The sequence below is a fragment of the Dermacentor silvarum genome, chromosome 8 (genome assembly GCF_013339745.2).
Source record: "Dermacentor silvarum isolate Dsil-2018 chromosome 8, BIME_Dsil_1.4, whole genome shotgun sequence".
Taxonomy (NCBI): domain Eukaryota; kingdom Metazoa; phylum Arthropoda; class Arachnida; order Ixodida; family Ixodidae; genus Dermacentor; species Dermacentor silvarum.
In genome coordinates, this window is record NC_051161.1 from 23,627,061 (window position 1) to 23,647,816 (window position 20,756).

The 20,756-nt window shown below is 47.2% G+C and overlaps 2 protein-coding genes across 3 annotated transcripts; both read left to right on the top strand.

Moving 5' to 3' along the window:
- The first annotated feature begins 1,679 nt into the window (after positions 1 to 1,679).
- Positions 1,680 to 12,428, top strand: LOC119460806 (uncharacterized). Its single transcript, XM_037721899.2, has 7 exons — positions 1,680 to 3,026; positions 6,073 to 6,227; positions 7,640 to 7,783; positions 9,028 to 9,108; positions 10,364 to 10,461; positions 10,539 to 10,637; positions 12,056 to 12,428. The coding sequence occupies exons 1-7, from the start codon at positions 1,919 to 1,921 to the stop codon at positions 12,201 to 12,203; spliced, it is 1,833 nt and encodes a 610-aa protein (XP_037577827.1). The 5' UTR covers positions 1,680 to 1,918; the 3' UTR covers positions 12,204 to 12,428.
- A 696-nt stretch (positions 12,429 to 13,124) lies between these two features.
- LOC119460807 (citramalyl-CoA lyase, mitochondrial) lies at positions 13,125 to 20,100 on the top strand. Of its 2 annotated transcripts, none has more exons than XM_049672129.1 (7): positions 13,125 to 13,255; positions 13,922 to 14,114; positions 14,636 to 14,830; positions 15,480 to 15,666; positions 18,953 to 19,066; positions 19,516 to 19,694; positions 19,967 to 20,100. In XM_049672129.1, exons 2-7 carry the CDS (start codon positions 14,073 to 14,075, stop codon positions 20,066 to 20,068), a joined length of 819 nt encoding a protein of 272 aa, XP_049528086.1. In that variant the 5' UTR covers positions 13,125 to 13,255; positions 13,922 to 14,072; the 3' UTR covers positions 20,069 to 20,100. The 2 variants fall into 2 exon arrangements, with proteins under 2 accessions (XP_049528086.1, XP_037577828.1); XM_037721900.2 differs by having other exon boundaries at positions 13,179 to 13,392.
- The last annotated feature ends 656 nt before the right edge of the window (positions 20,101 to 20,756 follow it).

Consider the following 20,756-nt stretch of genomic DNA (forward strand, 5'->3'; position numbering starts at 1 on the left):
TGATTTGCCGCGTTTGCTCTGAGGAGGCGACAAAGACAACTACGCATGGCGGAAAAACATCGCAAACTTACAAGTGCGAAGAATATTCAGACACCGGCGCTGTCAGGCACGAAAATACAAGAAAGAATAGCGAGCAGACACACCTCAACCTGCACTACCGCACATGCGGCTGTACGCCAGACTATGCCAATACCATAGCATCATTGCGCGACCTAAAGGACAGTGTAACTCGCCTGAGCATTGAAGCTATGACACTTTCAAAAGACAAATTAAAAGATGCATCATTCATCCTTCTACCCACTAAATGAGAAATAAATAACTATCCTTGATAAGGAGGCAATCGTTTTGATGGTATGTCCACTTGACCTCAGAAAGCGAAATGTAGGCGGTGCGTTTACTTTTCGTTGTTTGTTACTTTTTATAAGTGTGAGATATGTTGCCATGTGTTCAATAAACCTTTAGCTGTGCGTAGTAAACAGTGCCGGTGCGTGTATGTTCTTCGTACTTGCAAGGTTACATTGTTCTTCCGCCGTGCATCTTTACCAACTCGCCCAAATGTCAGCTCCCATAAAAGACAAATACGGGAGCCACTGCGGTTTTTCCGCGCTGTCTTGTACTGCCGGTAATTCGAGTCTCTGCATAATAATTATTATTAAAACGAGGAGCAGCACTGGTTCCCTCGATGTTTAAGTTCATCGTTTACATCAATTGCTCTACAATACAAAATTAAATTGTGGGGTTTAATGTTCCGAGACTTCGCATTAAGGGACTTCGTAGTGGAGGGGTCCGGAACAATTTTGACCACCTATGGTTTTCTAGCGTGCACCTAAATTTAAGTACACGAGCGTTCTTACACTCCGCCCCCGTCGGAGTGCGACGTCTGGCTCATCAGCGCCACGCTGTAGCCACTAAGTACTGTGTTGTGGCCACGCTGCAGGTATAGTCACAACACAGCTCTTGTGCTTCATGTATAGGGTGTGATATAATCTGTGAAGAGCATCGGATTCGTTTTCTATGGTGCACAGAAGACGTCGCAAATAGCAACACGTATACGGGTGTATGGACAGCCCATACAGCGTTCGCCGCGTCAATTGAAAGATTGGCATGCCACAATGCCGCACGCAAGAAAACGGAGATGTAAGACTGCGGTATTATCTTAACGACGACTTATATTGCCCCGCACGCTGCGGATCATCTGTAGGCCTAATTTCTTGACATGGTTCCAACAACGGTGAACTCCCAACTAGCGATGAATTCTGTCTGAACACAACAAAAGCCGTGACAGCTGCTATCGTCAGTGGTCCACGCTGTGGCTTTCTCTTATGGTCTTCATTTGTCGGGTCTCGTTTCCTCCTCAACCTCTTCTGCGCCTCAGAAGCACAGACAAGGCATAGTCAAAGAACTGTGGCATGATTTGAGCCGCGCCGCACTTTCTGGTATACCTTCATAGGCCGCCGCCTCACGCATTTGTGTGATGGTCATGGGCTTCTTCAGCCGCCTGCGAGATTACTGCGTGTCACACTCTTCACGAGAAAGCAAGCCTCTGCCCTCTCGAGCAAGCGCTTCCTCGAATTCGGCGGTGATAATGCGATCACGCGGCGAACCTTCGTCTGCTGCCACTGCCATTCCAAGACAGCAGGTGCAAAGCAGTGGCCGAGTAGAGAGAGAAGTGGTTCTGTATGAGGAAGGGAAAGGTTGGCACTATCTTCTGCAGCCCTCGAGGCTCAGCCAAACTACAAACTCTGTAAGGCGCCATAAAGATAGGTCAGGACCAACCGCGCACTATAATAAGTGCCACGTGGGAAACACGGCACGTCTGAAAGCCCCCGACGTGCGCTCACCGCTATTCCAACGACCGCGCGCGCGCGCGGTATTCGGCCCAAATGCACTGAGCAACGGGCCACCGATTTTACGGTGAATGTGTACGATGGGGAGCGGGCGGAGAGAGAGGGGTGTACGACTTGATTTTGACGCCTGCCCAGAGGGGAGGGAAGAGAACGGCAGAATCCGCACCGGGCGCGTCGCGAGGCCGTGGCGAATGCGCGAGGCAGGATCGCCGAACCATGAACGCGCATCCCCAGAGCGGTCCGGTCGGGCGGCCAGTGAAAAGGCGAGCGGAGCTGGAGGGAGCCAGCAGCTCTCGTTTCCGGCTGCCGTCCGTCCATCTGCCGGCGCCGTGGACCGTGACGGCGGCGGCCCGCTGACGGCCGGCCAGTGGGCCGCGCGTCGCCGTCCATGCTGGCGGCTCTGCTGCTTCTCGTCGCTTCGTCGTCCGCGGCAGCCGCCTGGCCCCCACCGCCGACGTGGCCCGCGCCGCCCGCGCTCCAGAACAGGCCCCGGTCGCCGCAGTACATCACCGAGCCCACCGTGTTCCGGCACGGGTCGTTCGTGTACCGGGCCCCGCCGTCGTTGCAGCAGTACCCCGAGCCTCCATCGCTCCGGCCGGCCACTCCTTCCTCGGCGCGACTCACCACGGCCCAGCTCGCCTACGTGCTCATCGGCTCCTGCACGGCGCTCAGCGTGCTTTGCCTGGCGGCCGTGGCCGGCTGCAGCTTCCACCGCTGCCGGCGCCAGCGGCACACTGCCTCCGCGGCCGCCGCTGCCCGGGCGGCAACCCACCTTCTCGACCCGAGCTGGTCGCTGGGGCCTCGCAACGTCGGCGGCACCTTCGGTCGCTGCAGGCTGCCGTTCGGCGCAGCGTCCAGCCTACGGGTCGGAGGAGCGGGGCCGGCCCCCAGCGAGTGCTCGACGTGCGTGCCACCGCCCAGGTGCACCTGCGTCGCCGCGGCCGGCGACTGGTCGATGCCAGTGTGCTGGTCCTCCAACGACGAGCGCCTCGTGTGACACGGGTCACCATCGATCGTGCCGTTGCCACTGGCGCGCGTCGCAGTGTGTACTGACTCCTTTCACGGCCATGGCGCACCGCGCGCTGCCGCTGCTCTACGTGAATATGGGCGGCGAGATGCTCTACATCCTGAGCCAGAGGCTGAAGGCGCAGCGGATAGACACCGACAAAGCGCAGCGAGGTACGTGCCGCTTTGACGGTGGCTCGACGCCGCCGCCGCCGCGGTTCGGCTCGTTGAACGCACGTCGCACGCTGTCTTGTGTGTTTCCGAGAGAGCGCACCCGAAACAGACCGCAACGGCCCGCCACGAACCAGGCGTCGGACTTCGTATGCCGCTCGTGCAGCCGCTGTTCCGCTGGCTCGTTGCACAAAACCCGGCCACTCTCGCCGACGCATTCTGCCGTAGACGATTAGCGGATGCTTTGGACAAAGCGACGATGGAACAAATCAGGGTATATATGGGTCACCTATCGGCCCGCTCATAAACCGACCGTACAAACCAGGGAGTCCCCAAAGTTGCCGTGGATTTACATTTCTACTTTGAAGCCTTCGTGAACGACTATGGGGCATTTACTCGTCGTTGTTACTTCAGCGAGCAAAGTGATTCACTCGCGTGCATGGTTGTGATCGGTGAGGACGCTATCCTGCAACACTGAACAGCCGACGCTTTAGAGTGATATGGCAGATTTCACGTGAGGACTTGTTCTTCGGACGGGATTTTTCCACTTACAAAACGGAATACATATAGTAAAACAATTTATATATGTACTCGTGTTCATCTAACTGCGTCACAGGTATATAATGCCTGCATGCAGCCTCCGTATCTCGCACAGCATATATTCACCACTGCTCATTTGGTTGGATACCTCGGTGCTCTTTACGTCAAGCACGACTGGAAGATCGGTAGGTGATGTGATGGTTGTCGGGTGTCAGTGATCTGAAACCTGACTGTCTTCGGCTCTTATCGCGAAGTCTACTCATATCCCACGTCCCTCTCATTCATTCTGCATTCGCATTCTATAACGATGAGATGTTAGTTGATGCGGAATACGAAAGCGCATGTGCGCTGCGCTTTTACTTTTAAGTGCTAATATATGTTGAATAGTAAAGCTATCCTAAACTATATATAAGCCGCAATTTAAGTTGCAGCAGTGGTCTCGCGGAAATTCTTGAGTTACCTTCATTGTAAGGTACTGGTGCGCGTGAATTGTTATGCAGTAACACGACGGCTGCAACTCCAAGGGTATATATATATATATATATATATATATAGCAATTCAGCTCTACGCCATGCACACTGTAGGATCTTCGGACACTGGCAGTTTTTACCAAAACCAGAAAGTCCTCTTGGCCTCTGACGCTGGGTTTCGTGCTATCTCAAAATTTCTAGAAGGTGGTGCGCAAACTCCTTCTCACTCTCCGCAGATTTAAAAATCTGGGTATAAATGGTATAAATTAAGCCACCGACACACGGCCCGAAGCCAGATTCCGTCGCATGCCGAGTTACTCATATATTTTTTCCACAGAGGCTGTACGTCACTGAGGGTTGTCGTGTTTTTGGCTTTGACTCTAAATTGATATTGTGGGCCCTTTCTCGTTACTGAATTTTCAAGGAGAAAAAGGCGCCGGATGAGCATTAGTTTTTTGGACTATGGCATCAGGGTGAGATTCATGCACCATGCTCCCATGCGTTTATTTCAGTTATACCAAGCAGGTGCCTCCTATTGACCCTATAAAGAAATTTTACACCCTGTTGGTATCTTTTCCCCAAATAACGTTTGCACGCAAGACATATATAGACGACGATTATTGTTTGGCATAAAGATAATCCCCAAAGGGTGCTAATTTTTCTGAGAGTCTACAGTCAGGAACAAAAGTCTAGAGACCACAGCATCTGGAAGAACATTAGATTTCTTCTAGCACAGCCGGCTCAAAGAGGAAGCATCGTCATCGCATTGGTCGAACAGGCACTGGATTTCAGCCTGCAGGCACACCTGTATGCGGTGAAGAAGACAAATATTATCACGGCAACTGTGGTCTCCAAAGTTTTGCTCGCGACTGTACAAGTAGTCCAGCGAAACATGGCGGGAACATGGGGCGCTATAACGTAAAGCGATTTCAAATTTTTCTACTCCATTTCTAAAATCAGCCCTCCACGAGAACTCATCGCATCATGGTGACGTGTAATTGAATATTGCATTAATATGCCGCACACAAACCCCCTTTTTTTTATATATAGCCGGAGTATGTCCCGTTCCGAAATGAACGGAAGATGGCTGCCCACTGATCGCTCTGACACTGGCTATCGGAGCTGCCGGGGAGAATGGATTCATTTGTGTGTAATAAACATTTCTTTGCGTGGCAGTATAACTTTGTCGAGCCCTTCCGTCACGTACTCGACATAGCTCTGCCAAGCTGTATTCGCTGAGGGTCCGTTTCAGCTGCCTTTTTACTCTTCCGTTGCACGCCGCCGCGGGCCAGTCGCACACACCGGCACCACCCTCCTCAGTGAGTGCCCCTCGCCTCAAATCAGCCAACTAGATAAGAAAAAATTGGAGGACGCTTAAGCTTCGCCTTTAAGAGTGGAACGCCATAGCGTTATCGGGCCCCGTTGGGATCGCATTTTTCTTTATTCGGCTTCGTTCGGCTTCACTGCAACACCGAACGTGGGAAAGCCAGCTTACAAAGACCAAGCTTACACCGATCCCCTTAAAGTCGGCTTCACTTTTAAACAGCAATGCATTGCTGGGAAGACGCTTTTCCCAGGGGCAATGTATGTCGTCTTATAATGTGAAGGCCCTAGGACCCTTTTTTATTATTTTATTAATTGTTTGCTATTGTCCCGACGCGCGCGCGTGTCCAAAACGCATTAGGCAGGCTAAGTCCCAATTTGACCTGCCGGAGAGAGCCTAACCTGCCGAGGATGAGAGCGCCATCTAGATATGATTTTCTCTGATTTTCTGGCGGATTTCACTGTGAAAAACTCAGGAAATAAGAATAAAAACTGATTGGAATGGTTTTACGTCATAGGGCCCATGGTGTATTGTACACGAAGATTTTCTTGGAAAATTATATTGTTGGTACGAGCTCCTGTCGGAGGTACAGCGCGAATCAGAACACTCATCTAACATCGCTGTGACCTCTCACCGCACACGTACCTACGTGAAGTAGAGATCGCATCGCTCGCGCGCTCCCAGTCTAGCTGTAAACAGTCGCGCGCGCCGCAGTGATGTCCGACATCGTGGCGGCCATGTTTGGCGGACGGCTGGTGGACGAGCTGTTCCGGCCTCAACCGCTCTACTCTGCGCGGGCGCTGCGCTCGCTGTTCGAGAAACTGACGCACGCGTCAGTCATGCGGCTCAGCCCCGCTAGCATGGATAAGGTGAGTGAATGAACACGGCCCAGACGGCACTCAGCGGGCCATGTGACCTTCGCTATTACACTTGCCATTGTTCGAGAAGCTATCTCCAAATGGCGAAAATATTAGGTTAGGCAGACACAGCACTATAGTGCCTGTGTATATCCTTCTGCGTTCACCTCTTCTATCCCGCTTGTATTTTCTTGAAGTTTGCCTTTCAGAACGGTGCGTTGTTTCAGAACGGTGCGGGGAGGTCAGCAAGCATGTACGCATGTCACGGACTTTCTCCGCCTACAAAACTAAGCGCACAGCAAAGTTGATTCACAACAGTCGGGACAAATCGACAACAATCGAGAAGGACGATCGCATCCATGCTACTCGAAGTGAATATATTTTTACCAGCACCTCTTGCATGCTTCCGCTTCTTTGGTTGGCGGGAACATGGCGAATTCGCCATCTTGCTTTCTGCTATGCGCATGTAGAACATCAGGGGGCGTACGGCATTCATGCTGCAAGCGTTACACGAAGCGGCGTACCCCATATCATATATAGAAAGTGAAGATGAAATTCCGAAAGAACTGCGCAGACAACAGGACTATATACAGGGTGTTTCAGCGAACACTTTCAAAAATTCCTAAAGGTTGCCTGTGGCAGATAGCACAATTCTAGTTCATGAGTTGGTCTACTAGAAGAGGCGGACATTACTTGCACAAGAAATTGAACTGGATAATCGAATAATTAACAAAGATTCACTAATTAAGCTTTTAACTAATTACCTGATGGCCCATATTGCAATTTACAAATTGTAGCCGTGGAGTTCGCAACTTTATGCAAAAGCGCAAAATAATCTGGAACGCCGATGCATTTCTCCGCAAAGTTCAGGAATTAATATCTCCAAACTGGTGTCATCCTGAGAATTAATTTCAAGTGGATCCGCCTTGCGAACTCCACGGCTGCAATTTGTAAATTGCAATATGGGCCATCAGATAATTAGTTAAAAACCTAATTAGTGAATGTTTGTTAATTGCCGATTATGCAGTTCAATTCTTTGTGCAAGTAATGTCCGCCTCTTCTAGTAGACCAGCTCATTAACTAGCTAGAATCGGGCTATCTGCCACAGGCGGCCTCTAATAAATTTTGAAAGTGTTCGCTAAAACACCCTGTATATGATAAGACGACAACACAACACTAAGGAAAGCCGGCAACAGCAACATGAGCGCCCATGTTCTCGTCTTTCCTTAGCCCTGTTGTCTGCAGTGTTTTCAGAATGTCGGTGTTCAACCGACTAGCGCATGTTACACTCTTGTAAAGAATAAATCTTTATTGAAAGGGTATCGGGACTTGAGTTCCCATGGTCGCATATCTCAAGTCCCGAAGGAGGCTTCACGTGACATTTCTGTCGATGGGCGCGTTGTGTTCCGTGCGCATGCGTGCAGCTCTATGACCTGATGTGCATGGTGGTCAAGTACCAGCTGTGGGCATGCTCCAGCCCCCGAGACCTGCTGCCGCTCACGCTCAGGCATCTGGAGGCGGCCGGACCCGGCGGATCAGCCTGTCACGTGGCGACCGCCGTCCAGAAGGTCAGGACTGTCCGCCATAGTAATCGCACTGCGCACGGGCACCCGTGCTCCGGTGGTGATGATTGGATGATCACAAGCTTCTCGACGCCGAGCTGTCATTCACGCCCGCTACTGTACAGTCATATATATATATATATATATATATATATATATATTTCGCGCGACTGGCCGCTCGAGGCAGTTAGCGTGTATTCGCGGGCATCCTTTCACACTACACCGATATACAACCGATATATATATCGCGCGAAAGTTTTGCGTGTATACGCGCGGGCTTCTTTCACGTGCGGAAAAACACTTTTAAGTAGAACGTATTGAGCACCAGAAAGCTGTATAGGCAGTTTCTCATGTTGCTCTACAAATTTCTCATTGACACTTTTAATCTAATTATAATATTTGAGAAGTTGATTAATTAATTACGACTAATTATCTAATCAGACGGAATGGAAAAAATACTCTGAGTATCTCCGAGCGACGATAAACAGCATTACCTTGGTTCCGTCCAGCTACGTGGCATTTGCATATTTTTAAATCTTGCTGCATGTTAGTTGGGACACCCTATATATATATATATATATATATATATATATATATATATATATATATATATATATTGCCGCAATAAGCATATAGGTGCCAGTGGAATGGGGCCTAGCTATTATGCCCGAAACAGCAAACGCAAAGGACATCACATCGCCTTGGTTCAGACGACCTGAACGACTGGCATCGGCCATAATTCATTTCTTTCAGTCGATAACACGCCGTCTTAAATGGCGGGTGGTAATTATGCGCACTTGCACGCACTCAGCAAGCTCGCGCGACATATAGTACGAGAAGTGAGTGTGACGATCACATGTATCAAGGTGGTAATGAACGCCATGCGATCGGCGGCGTGGATTGTGTGTGAAGCTTCCGTGCTATAGTTAAGTTCCATTTAGTGCTGCATGAGGAACTCCGCAGCAAGTTAAGGTTAATCCCAATTGCCTTGTGAAATTGGTTCATGCATATATACCGTAATGTATCAGCACACACGTATACGGATGGATGCATTGCCATTTTTTTCCTCAACATGACAACTCGTGAGCAATATAGTAGAACGCCGTATACGACAGCTGCAACAGCGGATTTGTGCTGTAAATGTTTACGACGGCGGTGCCCCGCGAGTTCGTGACCCAATCACCATGCAGTGAAAGGCTCGCAATAAATTAAGTCTTAATTGGGTGTCGTTTCTCGCTAACACTGTGCAGCATCTGGAACCCCTGGACTTGGCCAGCCTGCAGCGCGCGCGCTACGCCCTGCTCCGCTTCTTCCAGGACCTGCGTGTTCGGGTGCGTATACTATATACGTGTAAAGTGGAATGTCGTTAATACGATTCTGTATAATACGTTTTTCGGGATAATACGTTTTTTTGGCTCTTTTCCCGACCAATGTCCTATGGGAGCAATGTATTTCGGATTATACGATTTTCGGATGATACGTTTTACTTTCCGGTTCCCATGAAAGTTGTATCGGCGAGATTCCAGTGTATATACAGCAACGCGCACGTGAGCCGTTTTCAGCACGCGCACACACACACACACACACACACACACACACACACACACACACACACACACACACACACACACACACACACACACACACACACACACACACACACACACACACACACACACACGCACACACACACACACACACACACACACACACACACACACACACAACACACACATGCGCAGACAGACTTGACGCGCCAGAAAGCATTGTCATGTCCCAAACCCACTTTTTTATTTCGCTATATACCCAAGTATGGGTTTAAAACGTGCGAGGGCAAACGATATTGCCATATTATAAGAATTTAAGGATTCAAGGCAAGACTTAATTGGGCTGTTCGAGGCATACGTGCGGCTGAGGCAAGGTTACTATATATATATATATATATATATATATATATATATATATATATATATATATATATTCACGGCAAACTTATGGATCTGTATACAGTTTCGCGATTGAGCCATTACCCCCACCCCTCTGCAGTACTGTTGAGGTGACCTCCCAGCGAGAGGCAGTTACGGTACTGCACTTTTATCTTCTTTTCATATTTTCAACGCCACTTACTTACTACTATACTTGGGAGGAAACCGGCAAAGTATTAACGTTATTGCTGACACCGTATATCTTGACGCCAAACCTGAACAAAATCTGGGTCAGCGCTGTTTTTGCATTGATCATTTGGTGAACATTCATTCCCATTTGTTAAGAACACTGCATGGAAAACAGGAGACACACTGAAATGGAGGGAAGCAAAGGCACACGGATTGAAAGCGTGTTGCCTGTTTTCCATGAATCATTTCTGTGTCATGTCTCGTGCGGACAGGTATATAGCTCGCATGGGTTAGTGTTACATGTGCGTATATTTTGTAAAGCGGTAAGATTACCAGGACATAGTGTTTCGGCGCGCTGAAGGTGTTTCATTTTTTGCTAAGCAATTGCACCGATCTGGCTGCGCAGCGCATACATGCTGTGACACCATCAACTACTGCATGGAGGCTATTCACGTGCCTCTCCTTAACGCAGGTATCGGTGCTGCTTCGAAGCGGCGCGCAGAGGCCTAATGGCCAGCTGGCCGTTGTTGCAGCTCCGCCGCCGGGAGGCCCGCGTCCAGGATGCATCAAGTGCGTGTGCTTCATGTGCTGCAGACACGTGTTGCGTGATAATTAATTTGGGATGCTACGTAATCTCTTTGCCGCAGGGAATGGGCTCCGGGAGGTTTCCCGCTATCCGAGAGGAGTTTCGTGGTCGACGACAACGGCGATCCTGCCGGCGCTCGGCCCGCTCTGGGCACAAACATGCAAGTGTATATACGTTCATCCCTCCCAAAGCGCTGCTTGAACAGTCATATGGCGAAGTCAGAGCGCGCAATGCAACGCGACCCCGCACTTTTAGAATGATGTCGCGGGCCAATTCGCACTGCACTGCACTCCACTCCAGATAATGCAATTCGTTCCTTTATTTTCACTGTTTGTTTCACGTTCTCTTTCCTTTTATCCCCATATAATCATCACGAGCTGATATATATATATATATATATATATATATATATATATATATATATATATATATAAAGCATGCGAGCAGAAGTGACATGACCTACTGCAGTTGAATACATGGCCAGCCGCATGTACAGGTTTAAATGCCATATATATATGACATTTCAACTACCGCCCAACTAAGGTACTCGAACTCAGCAGTCATATTTTTTAATAATTCCATGACTCGTCGCCTAAGTGGCTCAGACAGGTTTCCGCACTGTCTAACAATGCTAAGACGCCTTTATTCTTCTGATTCTTCCGCTCGACGGACTTATACTAACGGCAGTCTTCTTATCCGATCCTCGAGGCTTGGGCGGTTTCTCGTTTTCAGTTGCGTACATTTTCTGTTGCTTATACACGCCGTATATACGGTAACCTCTTTCGATATCGAACACGATCGAGTGGATTAATTTCGAAGACCTGGGATTCTTCAGCGTGTGTATACCTAAGTCGAAGTACACGAGCGTTTTTGCATTCCACCCCCTTTTTTGGACTCTCATTCCCTCTATTAATGCAAAATAAAAGTGTATGACAGGAAAGTCCGCTCATATATACGTAGTCGCAATAGTAAGCGTAAGCAATTGAACATGAATGAATAGGGTTTGTAAATTTAGCCCAATGTGCCGAATTTTGTGGAAAGAATCAATCGGAAAAATAATGTGTGGGCATGGTACGCTTGGCGTCATGTGGTTAATTTGGCCAGAGAGGGCACAATTGAGGTACCCGCGTAGAGCGTTTATTGTAACGAGCCGCCGCAAATCGGACCCGCGTGCATCGTAACCAGAGCGTCTGTTCAGAACGTCCAGGGCATTTGTTCAGGGCGGAGTCTAAATGCTCTGTAAAACCAAACATTGGCTACAATGTCTATACTGATGGCTATTACATACTGTGAAATACCAACTGAACATCACCAGAAAGGACTATCCTGAGAAACGAACGTTTGCTACACTCCCCACTGTTATTTATTCGCGCTACATTTGAAATAACCTTTTGAAAGCTATATGGTATATATATCTTGAAGTTAGTTCGAGTGAAATTTTGCTGCATGCTATTAGTACTATATGAAAGAGCCTGCCCTCTGATAGGGCAGGAAGGAACGGGTCCACGCGGGTAGCTATCGCCATGCAGCACTCAACTTACTATACATACTTACTACACAAGTACGCTCTGTCGGCAGGTACTCTGGGACACCGTCAGTGACGTCGCCGACGACTCCACCAAGCACGGGTGTGGCAGAGCTTGGGCTCCTGCTGCGGCTGCTGGGACCTGACGATGAGGAGCCGGGACTCGCCAACCTCGCCCTCGACGAGCAACTGCTCAGCTGAGCGCAGCTGTGTGCCGTCACGACACGCCTTTGTCTATAAGAGCAATATAAAGATCGATACATTACGTTTATTTCCTCGTCAGTCATTTCCTGCACATACAGCGACCACCTGAACAACATGAAAGTGGCAACGAAGATGCACAGAACAAGTGCGTCATATACAGAAGCGTTACCTTAATACCTACATCTGGCGATCGGTCGCGCAAAGAGTGGGAAGCTCCGTCTGAAAGCCAACCTAGCTGCGCAAGAAACTTCAGAATAGGCTGTCCTTCATAAATGGTACGGTAGAAGGGATGGCTATGTAGAGTAGCCATTCAGCTATAAGCAGAGTGGAAAGGGATACTTAGTCTCGCTTATTGCCATCATTTTACTCGGTATATTTATCTCCCCATTGTGTTAAGTGCGCGTGCTTTCTGGAGCGTGTCAGACATCACGTGCTGAAAAAGAGCTGAAAGTTGCGCAGCAGCGTCAGCGTGAGCTCGCATTTACGCAACCTATGCAGTGTAAGATGCCGGCCGTGCCATTTTAGAAGTGCTGAAGTGCTCTTAAAGGCAGCGTATGCAAGGAAACTCGGGACCCCAGAGGAGCGGCGCATAACATGGCCGTATGCCGTACCACCATGGATTGGTTGATGGCACCATGACAGGTATGAAATCAACTGCGTCGATCGGCCTAAGCATATGAGGCGGCGGCTCAGAATGACGTGCAATCTGAAAGCCTTCAGATAGCTCGCCATTTTAGCAGCAGGGAGCCTGCAACATTATGTTGTCAGAGTCGTGCCTTATAGTCAAATCGAATTGCCCGCCATTTCAGTTGGGTTGTGACGGTGGTCAGTAGATGGTGGTAACGGCCAGAGAAGCATTTAAAAGTGCATAAGAAAATATTAATGTTATATTTTTCTAGCAATATCCTTCCTACATTTGACTCGCGTACCTCATAACATGCAATAACAGCTTCGCCAACTTGGATAACCTGTTGCGGCTGGCGTAGAGTAGCGGCTGTAGCGGTACTGAGTCCGTGTGGTCGCGGTGGCAGTGGTGTGCCGGCCGCGTTGTGAGCTAATTTTTTTGCCTCGATCGATTGTCATTTTCGTTCATTATTTAGACCTGAAAGTTTACACGAGTGTGCAAGAGAGCGTATCGTACGAGCCACATGTCTACTGCCTTGATGACTTGGGCCGCGCTACAGAGGTGATTTCGAAGTGATGTGGCGCGTCGTTTTGTTTCGGTTCATCAAGTCTCATTTCCAGCGTGATTACGAGATCTGTCCGCTGTAACAAGCGCCACTCGCTCTTAAATAACTACCTGTATATTTTCGCACGGCCGATAGCGATATGTTTACGACCTTTTAATGACGGCAACGAAACTGTTGGAAGCTAAAACAGCTACTGAGCTAGCTCTAGTTTCGAGCATGTGAATCGCTCAATCGTTCTCATCGGCAAACATTACGTTAGCGGCCCGCACCAGATGCCATCAGAATGGATGTAGAAGTGTACTAATCCGTTAATACAGCGATGCCATCCGCAAATATTAATGACGTCGTGGGTCACGGCGGACATCTCATATCAGCTGTTCATTCCTCTGTGTGGTCTTAATTTAATCAGTGGCGCTGCATCTTACTTTCCTTAAGCTTGTACTTCGGTGGTCTTAGCGTTTCTTGTAGTATTAGTATCGTGTTCTCGTAATACATTTCTATTACTTTCTTCTTTTAACCATATAGGACGCATGCCCTTCGTAAGCTGCTGCACAAAACCCAGGTTCCATGTGTCAGTACAGCGTTGCGGCATTACACGCCTCGTCGGGCCGTTCTATATGTACCGGGCAGCGATGAGAGAAAGATAACGAAGGCATTCGGCTTAGATGTTGACTGCATGGTGCTGGACTGTGAGGATGGCGTGGCAGCCAATAAGAAGGTAAGAATGTACCCTATATAAATGCGCGCCTGTTCGTGTGTTTGTTCCATACCTGCCAAGTGAATATCTGCCTTTCTTCCTACACAACTATGATGTCAATGACATATTGAAAGTGCCCATTTCAGAGTAAGATCACGCATCCAACCTAAGACCTCGGTTTGAAGGGAAGTGTACTAGAAGAGTACCAAAAATGTAGTCTTAAGATGATTAATGTCGAGACAGCATCTACCAAGGAAGTCCAGATCGAATTTCTGCCGATTAACTCGAAGAACATTCTGTGAGCATGTAGGCCGTGCATGGGTGCTTTACACTGCTGAATGATAGCAATATTTGCTGTTGTGATAAAACATACTGGTCTGCCTATCTTCAAAATCAAAATGATACTCAAGATTCTTATTTTTATTCTCTAGGATACATCCTGACATTCCTAAAAAAAAAAAAAGGAATTGTGCATTTACCAATATTACGCCTGACTGCAATTACTAGGGTAGTGGTTACAAGATAATGTTGTCCCGCTTCAGAAAGAGGCACGTGAGACAGTGGCTCGTGTCCTGGACAAAGCAGAGAGGCCACAAGGGCGCAGAGACCTGGCAGTGCGCATCAATGCAGTGAGCACGGGCCTTGCGGGAGATGATATTCAGTGCCTCCTTGGGGCTTCTCGACTTCCTGGTACGCTGCTGGTGCCTAAGGTGGAGGAGACCGAGCAACTGGATTGGGTAAGCCAGATTGGGTGCAGATGTTCAAAACTGTAAGGAAACAATAAAGCATGACACTGGATACTTTCAAACAGTCGCTTTTATGGATCACTTCCCTCAATTTGGATGTGCCACATTTTTGCCAATAACCACAGTATGGATAACTTTTAAAAATATATGTCATTTTTCAATATAAATAGCCTTAGGCTCATGTTAGGAAGCATCATCTGTCATATTGCACAATAATACGTCTTTAAAGTTCGCAACTTAAGCCACATGTCACTAGGGGCACAGGGTTTTATTATTTTGAGAATCCAGAAGGACACAAATGAGCAAAGAGCAAGGTTTGCTATCAAGGCTGTGCTTGTGAACAGGTGTAATACCAAAGTTCGTTGTGTGATAATTGCAAGACTCATCTTTATTAATTTCTGATCAAGTGACCTTGAAAGTAGCTTGATTTAAAATGTATCACAAGTTTGTATCTAGGTGCTATGGAGTGAAGGTCAGCTGCAGAGTGTGCCATCCGAAAAATGAGAGGGGGGAGCGTAATGGTGCCTTGACTTTTGCCTGGCCTTTTAGCTAACTGATAACCCCTACGACTTCAGGCACAGGGGTCTAGAATCGGAGCCACATTGTGCTAGGAGGCTGAACTGTCAACACCTCATGCCAGGTGAGGGACCAGGTGGAGCGTGCCCTGGGTGAGCGGCAACACCGACTGGAGCTCATTGTGTGCATTGAGACAGCATTGGGCCTGCTCAACTGCCGCCAGCTGCTTGAGCACACTTCTGCAATGACACAGAGCCGCCTGCAGTTGGCCGGCCTGTTGTTTGGTTCCGATGACTTCACAGCCAGTATAGGTAGGTGCTCCTAACTGCAATTTTCTATTACCCCAACTGCTGGGGAATGAAATTGCTGCCTTGTTTATTATAAATACCTTTTGTATAAACTGGTCTGCGTTTGTCTAGATCAGCGGTTTTCTACGTGTTAAACACACCCTTGAGCACCTTTGACAAAAGATGGCAGAGCCCAGGGAAAAGTAAGGAAACCTGTGGATAATGAAAAGATAGGTGGTGGAAATAGTTGCCAGTGGGAGTGAGGGCATCTTTTGTTGACGTATGCAAAATAACTAGGATATTTTGTCTCTTTTCATTTTGGAAGTTGATTCATACATTGCATTGTCATATAAAAAGGGGGTTGGGTTGATCCAGGAGTGGGGTGCAGGCTCACTGCACCTTCAAGTCTGCCAGCGCTGAAGTCTGGCTCATCTTAGGGGTGGGCCAGTCTCCCAGAGCTCCCCCCCCCCCCCCCCCAACCCTTCCAGCCCCCTCTGGATCTGCCATTGCTTATGAATGGCAGCTTTCAGTAAATTAAAGTATAGTAAAAGTGTGAATCATTGGATGGATGGACATAATTCCATTTGACTTTGCCATCCATTCATATGAATTCAAGGAGTGTTAATGACGGGCAAGGTCTTTGTGGTCCTTACAAGATGCCTTTGCAGACATTAATGGGTGTACGCGTGTGCATTTGAGAACCATTGATTTAGGTGGAAGGTGGTGTTTTAAAGGAGCCCTGAAACACTTTTCTAACTAATCATAGAATGGCCTCACTATCGAAGTACGTTGTTCCACGAATCTCGTGCCACAAAAATTTTTAGAATCCTTCAACGATAAGTGGAGTTATCACACCGATACCCGGCTTTCACTTTCCTTTCGTCTCTACTGGCGCGCTGGAAGCTACACAACGAAGAAGCCAAAGAGGCAAAGCCCCTACCAAAAGATGAGTGTCGCGGCGGTGAAAGGGCTCGCTGCGGCACTCTATGGCGGCCGCGGTAGACTGTGATATGTGGCACGCCGCCGCCATCTCGGAGGCCATGCGTAGCTGATGCTGCTACGTGCCGTAGACTTATACATTTTTAATTCATTTAACTCAAAAAATTAACAATTATGCAGTGCTGAATCCTCTTGCGATCACGAAACTAGCCAATAGCGTTGGTCAGCCAGCTGCTTTCGATATGACGGCATTGCGAAAGCGAGCGCAAACGATTTGTTGCTGTGTTTCGCACAACATTGTAAATTCCCTGCTGCATGCAGTGCAATAATATTGGCTCACGTGTTCGCAGGAGCCTTGTTATGAGATTGGCAACATTTTTTTACCATGTTCAAAAAGTGCTTCAGGGCCACTTTAAAATAAGTTTCAAAGCATACAGGAGCCCTCTGTTTCACTGCTTCACAATTAACAAGCGCAGTCATTTTATTGTTGCCGTAAATGGGCTTCAACTAAAAGTTTAGTGAAGTCTTGCGCACTTGTACCTCATGCTTAATTGCTTAGAATTTGTCAGCTCTTATTAACTCGGAAATGTGGACAGTTGGGCTAGTTCGTATGGGTTCACGAGACAGGAAGGCGCGAGCAGACATTGTGCATGTGTTCATCATGTCTACCTTTCAGTCTCATGTTCTTTCTGTGGAGCCATTGCACCAGAAATAAGCTCTTATTAACTGTCAAATGTGTTTTTTGCCATGCCAGTTTCAAATTGATAGTAGGAAACTGTAAATGCAAGCCGATAATGCGAGTCAGGGAACTTTTTTTTCTCCTTATATGACACCTGTACAATTTCACCATTTATTGCTTATGCACACTGCTAAGGTTGTGGACAGCCTCTACTCTGTTTCATACTTGCAGGCAACGCAGCAGAAATTATGCCGAATAGTGTAGTCATAACTGTGTCACTCTGCGCATTTTACAGTGTGTAGTTATTGATCTGCAACATTTTCTACAGAATAACTACTTCATGTATTACAACAACTTGTAGACACTTAAGTTAGGTCAAATCACATATTAATTGTGGGCCTGTGCTTCCAGTATGCGACACACTATGTTGTCGTCGCAAGTGCAAATGGTGCACTGCGGCCGCTGGTCACAGAAACGTGTCACTCTCTTCGTTGAGTGGTAAGCAGGTTCAGATCTGTGACGCCTTCCACATAATAATTAACGTCACTTTTGCGACGGAAAGGTATGGCACTTAATGTTGCACACTGAATTACATGACGTATACTCGTATCTTTCTTTCATATGAGATGCACTGCTTTTTTATCGGTGAATACGAGCAGTAGAGAAGTGCCTTATACCGTTGCCTGGAATGTGTGAAACAGAGTATATAGCAATATTGCACTGGCACTGGAAGCACTGCTAGTTGCCTACTGCTCAGCATGCAAAGCTTTTATGGCCAGCTTCACTTCTGTCTTATTTTCATGAAACGTGGCCTTGCTACAACCACGCTTAAATAAGGCAACAAAGTTGTAGGAAATAAGATATGCCTCAGGCTTGAAATTACTTGGATTTTGGGCTTAAAGGCACCTGAAAGAGCAACACCGAACCTATTTACTCTGGTAGACGAGTATTCTTTCAGAACCTACTGTCACTTTACTCGAAAAAAATAAAAGAAAAATTTTTTGATTACTTTCAGAGAAGATGAAGGTGAAACTTCCTCTTTTAAAATTTTCTTCCGAAACCTCAGTGCCAGTACGTCAGTGTGAGATCGCGAATTTCAATGTGTTTCTCTCGTATTTGCACCATTCTGGCATCAAAAGGTTTGTTGATATACTTGCTCTGCGGGAGTCCTTGGCTCCTTCAAATGCACTGTGATGCTTCATTACCGAAAAACAATTACATAGGCCTGAGTAGACACTGTAAAAATCCATGATGTTGCAACGAGCTGGTGCAGGAACTTCAAGGTGTCATTGCCATCACTCTTTCACCCTTTCATGTTTTCTTTTTACCAAGTATCCACTCAAAATTAGAGTGGACGTTTTTGTATTGTAGAAGCGTAATTCACTACTACAGCTATACTTAACGGTTCTCTTTATAAAGTGTCCCTTTAATGCCTGGATTAATATGCAATTAACATGGCACTTTGAATGAAATATCGCCATTTACAGCTCACTTTTTCTAAATGAAGTCGCATCTCCTGCATGTCTCTACTCACATGCTGGGACCACATTCACTTGGATTTGTATCATTTAATGATGCAGCAGAATGATGTAGCATGACGCCTGCTTCTCAGTTAGACCCGCCATGGCTGAATAACTTGGGTCTCGGCTAATTCACGCTGTGTCTGAAACTGGAATGTGTGTCTCTGTGCAGGAGCCCGGCGTACGCCAGAAGCTACGGAGGTGCTGATGGCACGTCAGCAGCTGGTGGTGTTGGCAAAGGCATTCGGCATCCAGGCTGTTGACATGGTCACAATAGACTTGAAAAGTAAGTGCTTATGGTGTTTTTCCTTGGCGTTCATTGTGACAGCTGCCATTCCTTGCTGCTTTCAAGGTTTATGGTATGTGCACAACGGTACTGCTAGATTTTTTCTGTAATTTCTTGTCATAAAGTTTACCTTGTAGTCTATCCAGGACAGTATGATGAATATGGTTCTTTTATTTATTAAAACAAGGCTTTCTTTGTGGCACTTGGCCAGTTTATATGCAATGGTTAGTGTTGGTGGTGGTCGGACAATGGAGAGGCGAGTGTGGGTGGTGAGGAGGAAGGCAGCAGCAGAGGTAGTAATGTGTGCCAATTGGTTGGTGCGAACGGTGACATCATGAGGTGAGGGGCAGGGCATGGCATGTGGCATGCGAGCGACGTCATTAAACTCTACAGAACAAGGTACTGTATCAGCCCTGCATCGGACACTGCTCGTGTTTGTGCATGTGCAGACGAAGAGTTGCTGCGACGCCAGTGCACAGAGGGGGCAGCCATGGGCTTCACGGGAAAGCAAGTGATCCATCCGTCGCAAATTGCGCCAACCCAGGAGGCGTTTGCCCCGACCCCTGCTCAGCTGGACCGGGCAAAGCGCCTTGTCATGGAGTTTCACCAGCATCAGCAACAAGGAAAGGTAAGGAAGCACTGGAATATCTAGGCACTCTTGCTCACTGAATGCAGAGGCTGAAACCTCTGTGCCTGATGTGCTACAAAAACAAAATTGGCAAACTGCTCTCCATGCTAGTTGTGAAATGCGCAAGTGTATTGTTTTTAATATGACAATAAGTGTACGAATTATCTCGCCTAACAGACCTGTTAGTAGTAATCTTTTAAGACATCACTAATACAAAACAAGTTTGACATGTAGAATGTTCAAATAGCACACACTGTCCATGTTCTTTGCAGGGGGCATTCGTGTTTGAAGGCAGCATGATCGACATGCCCAGTGTGCGGCAAGCACTCAACATTGTGGAAGCAGACCAGGTTATTCATGGCAAGACATCTTAAGTAAGGCCAATAAAAAGCTCTCCTTTCTTATACCCTTCGGCTTTGCCTTCATTGGTGGCCTTGTCTTGTCTCATTACTCCTGGAGAACATCAGATAGTGCTTGGCACTATTTCAGCTGTTTTTTCTGTTTTTTTTTTCTAGGTCATACAGAATTTTTAGAAATTGTGTGTGGCAGATAGCATAATTGTAGTTCCTGAGCTTGATTATTCAAAGCGGTGTACATCACTCGCACAAGAAATCAAAATGCATAATCAACTAATTAAAAGAATGCACTAAATACATTTGTAATTAATCACTTTACGGCACATATTGCAATTTACGAGTTGTAGCAGTGAGTTTGGAAGGCATATCCAGTTGGAACGACTTCTAAGGATTGCACAAGCTTCGAGATATGTGCCATGAAACGAAAGCAACGATGCGCCATTATGCCACTTTTTTAACTGCCGTTTTATGCATTGAAGCACTATAACTGAAATGCCTGTGTATTTCGTCGCACACTTTGGAAATAATTATCTCAAAACTGGTGTCATCCTGAAATTTGTTCCAAGTAGATACTCCAGTCTTGCACCACTAGTGCAAGCTACCCACATTTTTTTTTTTCTCAAATTTGCTTTTTGATTGCCCGATAATTCGGAAAACTTTATGGCTGCTTCCGTGTAAGAAAAATTCATTGGCAGCTGTACTTATT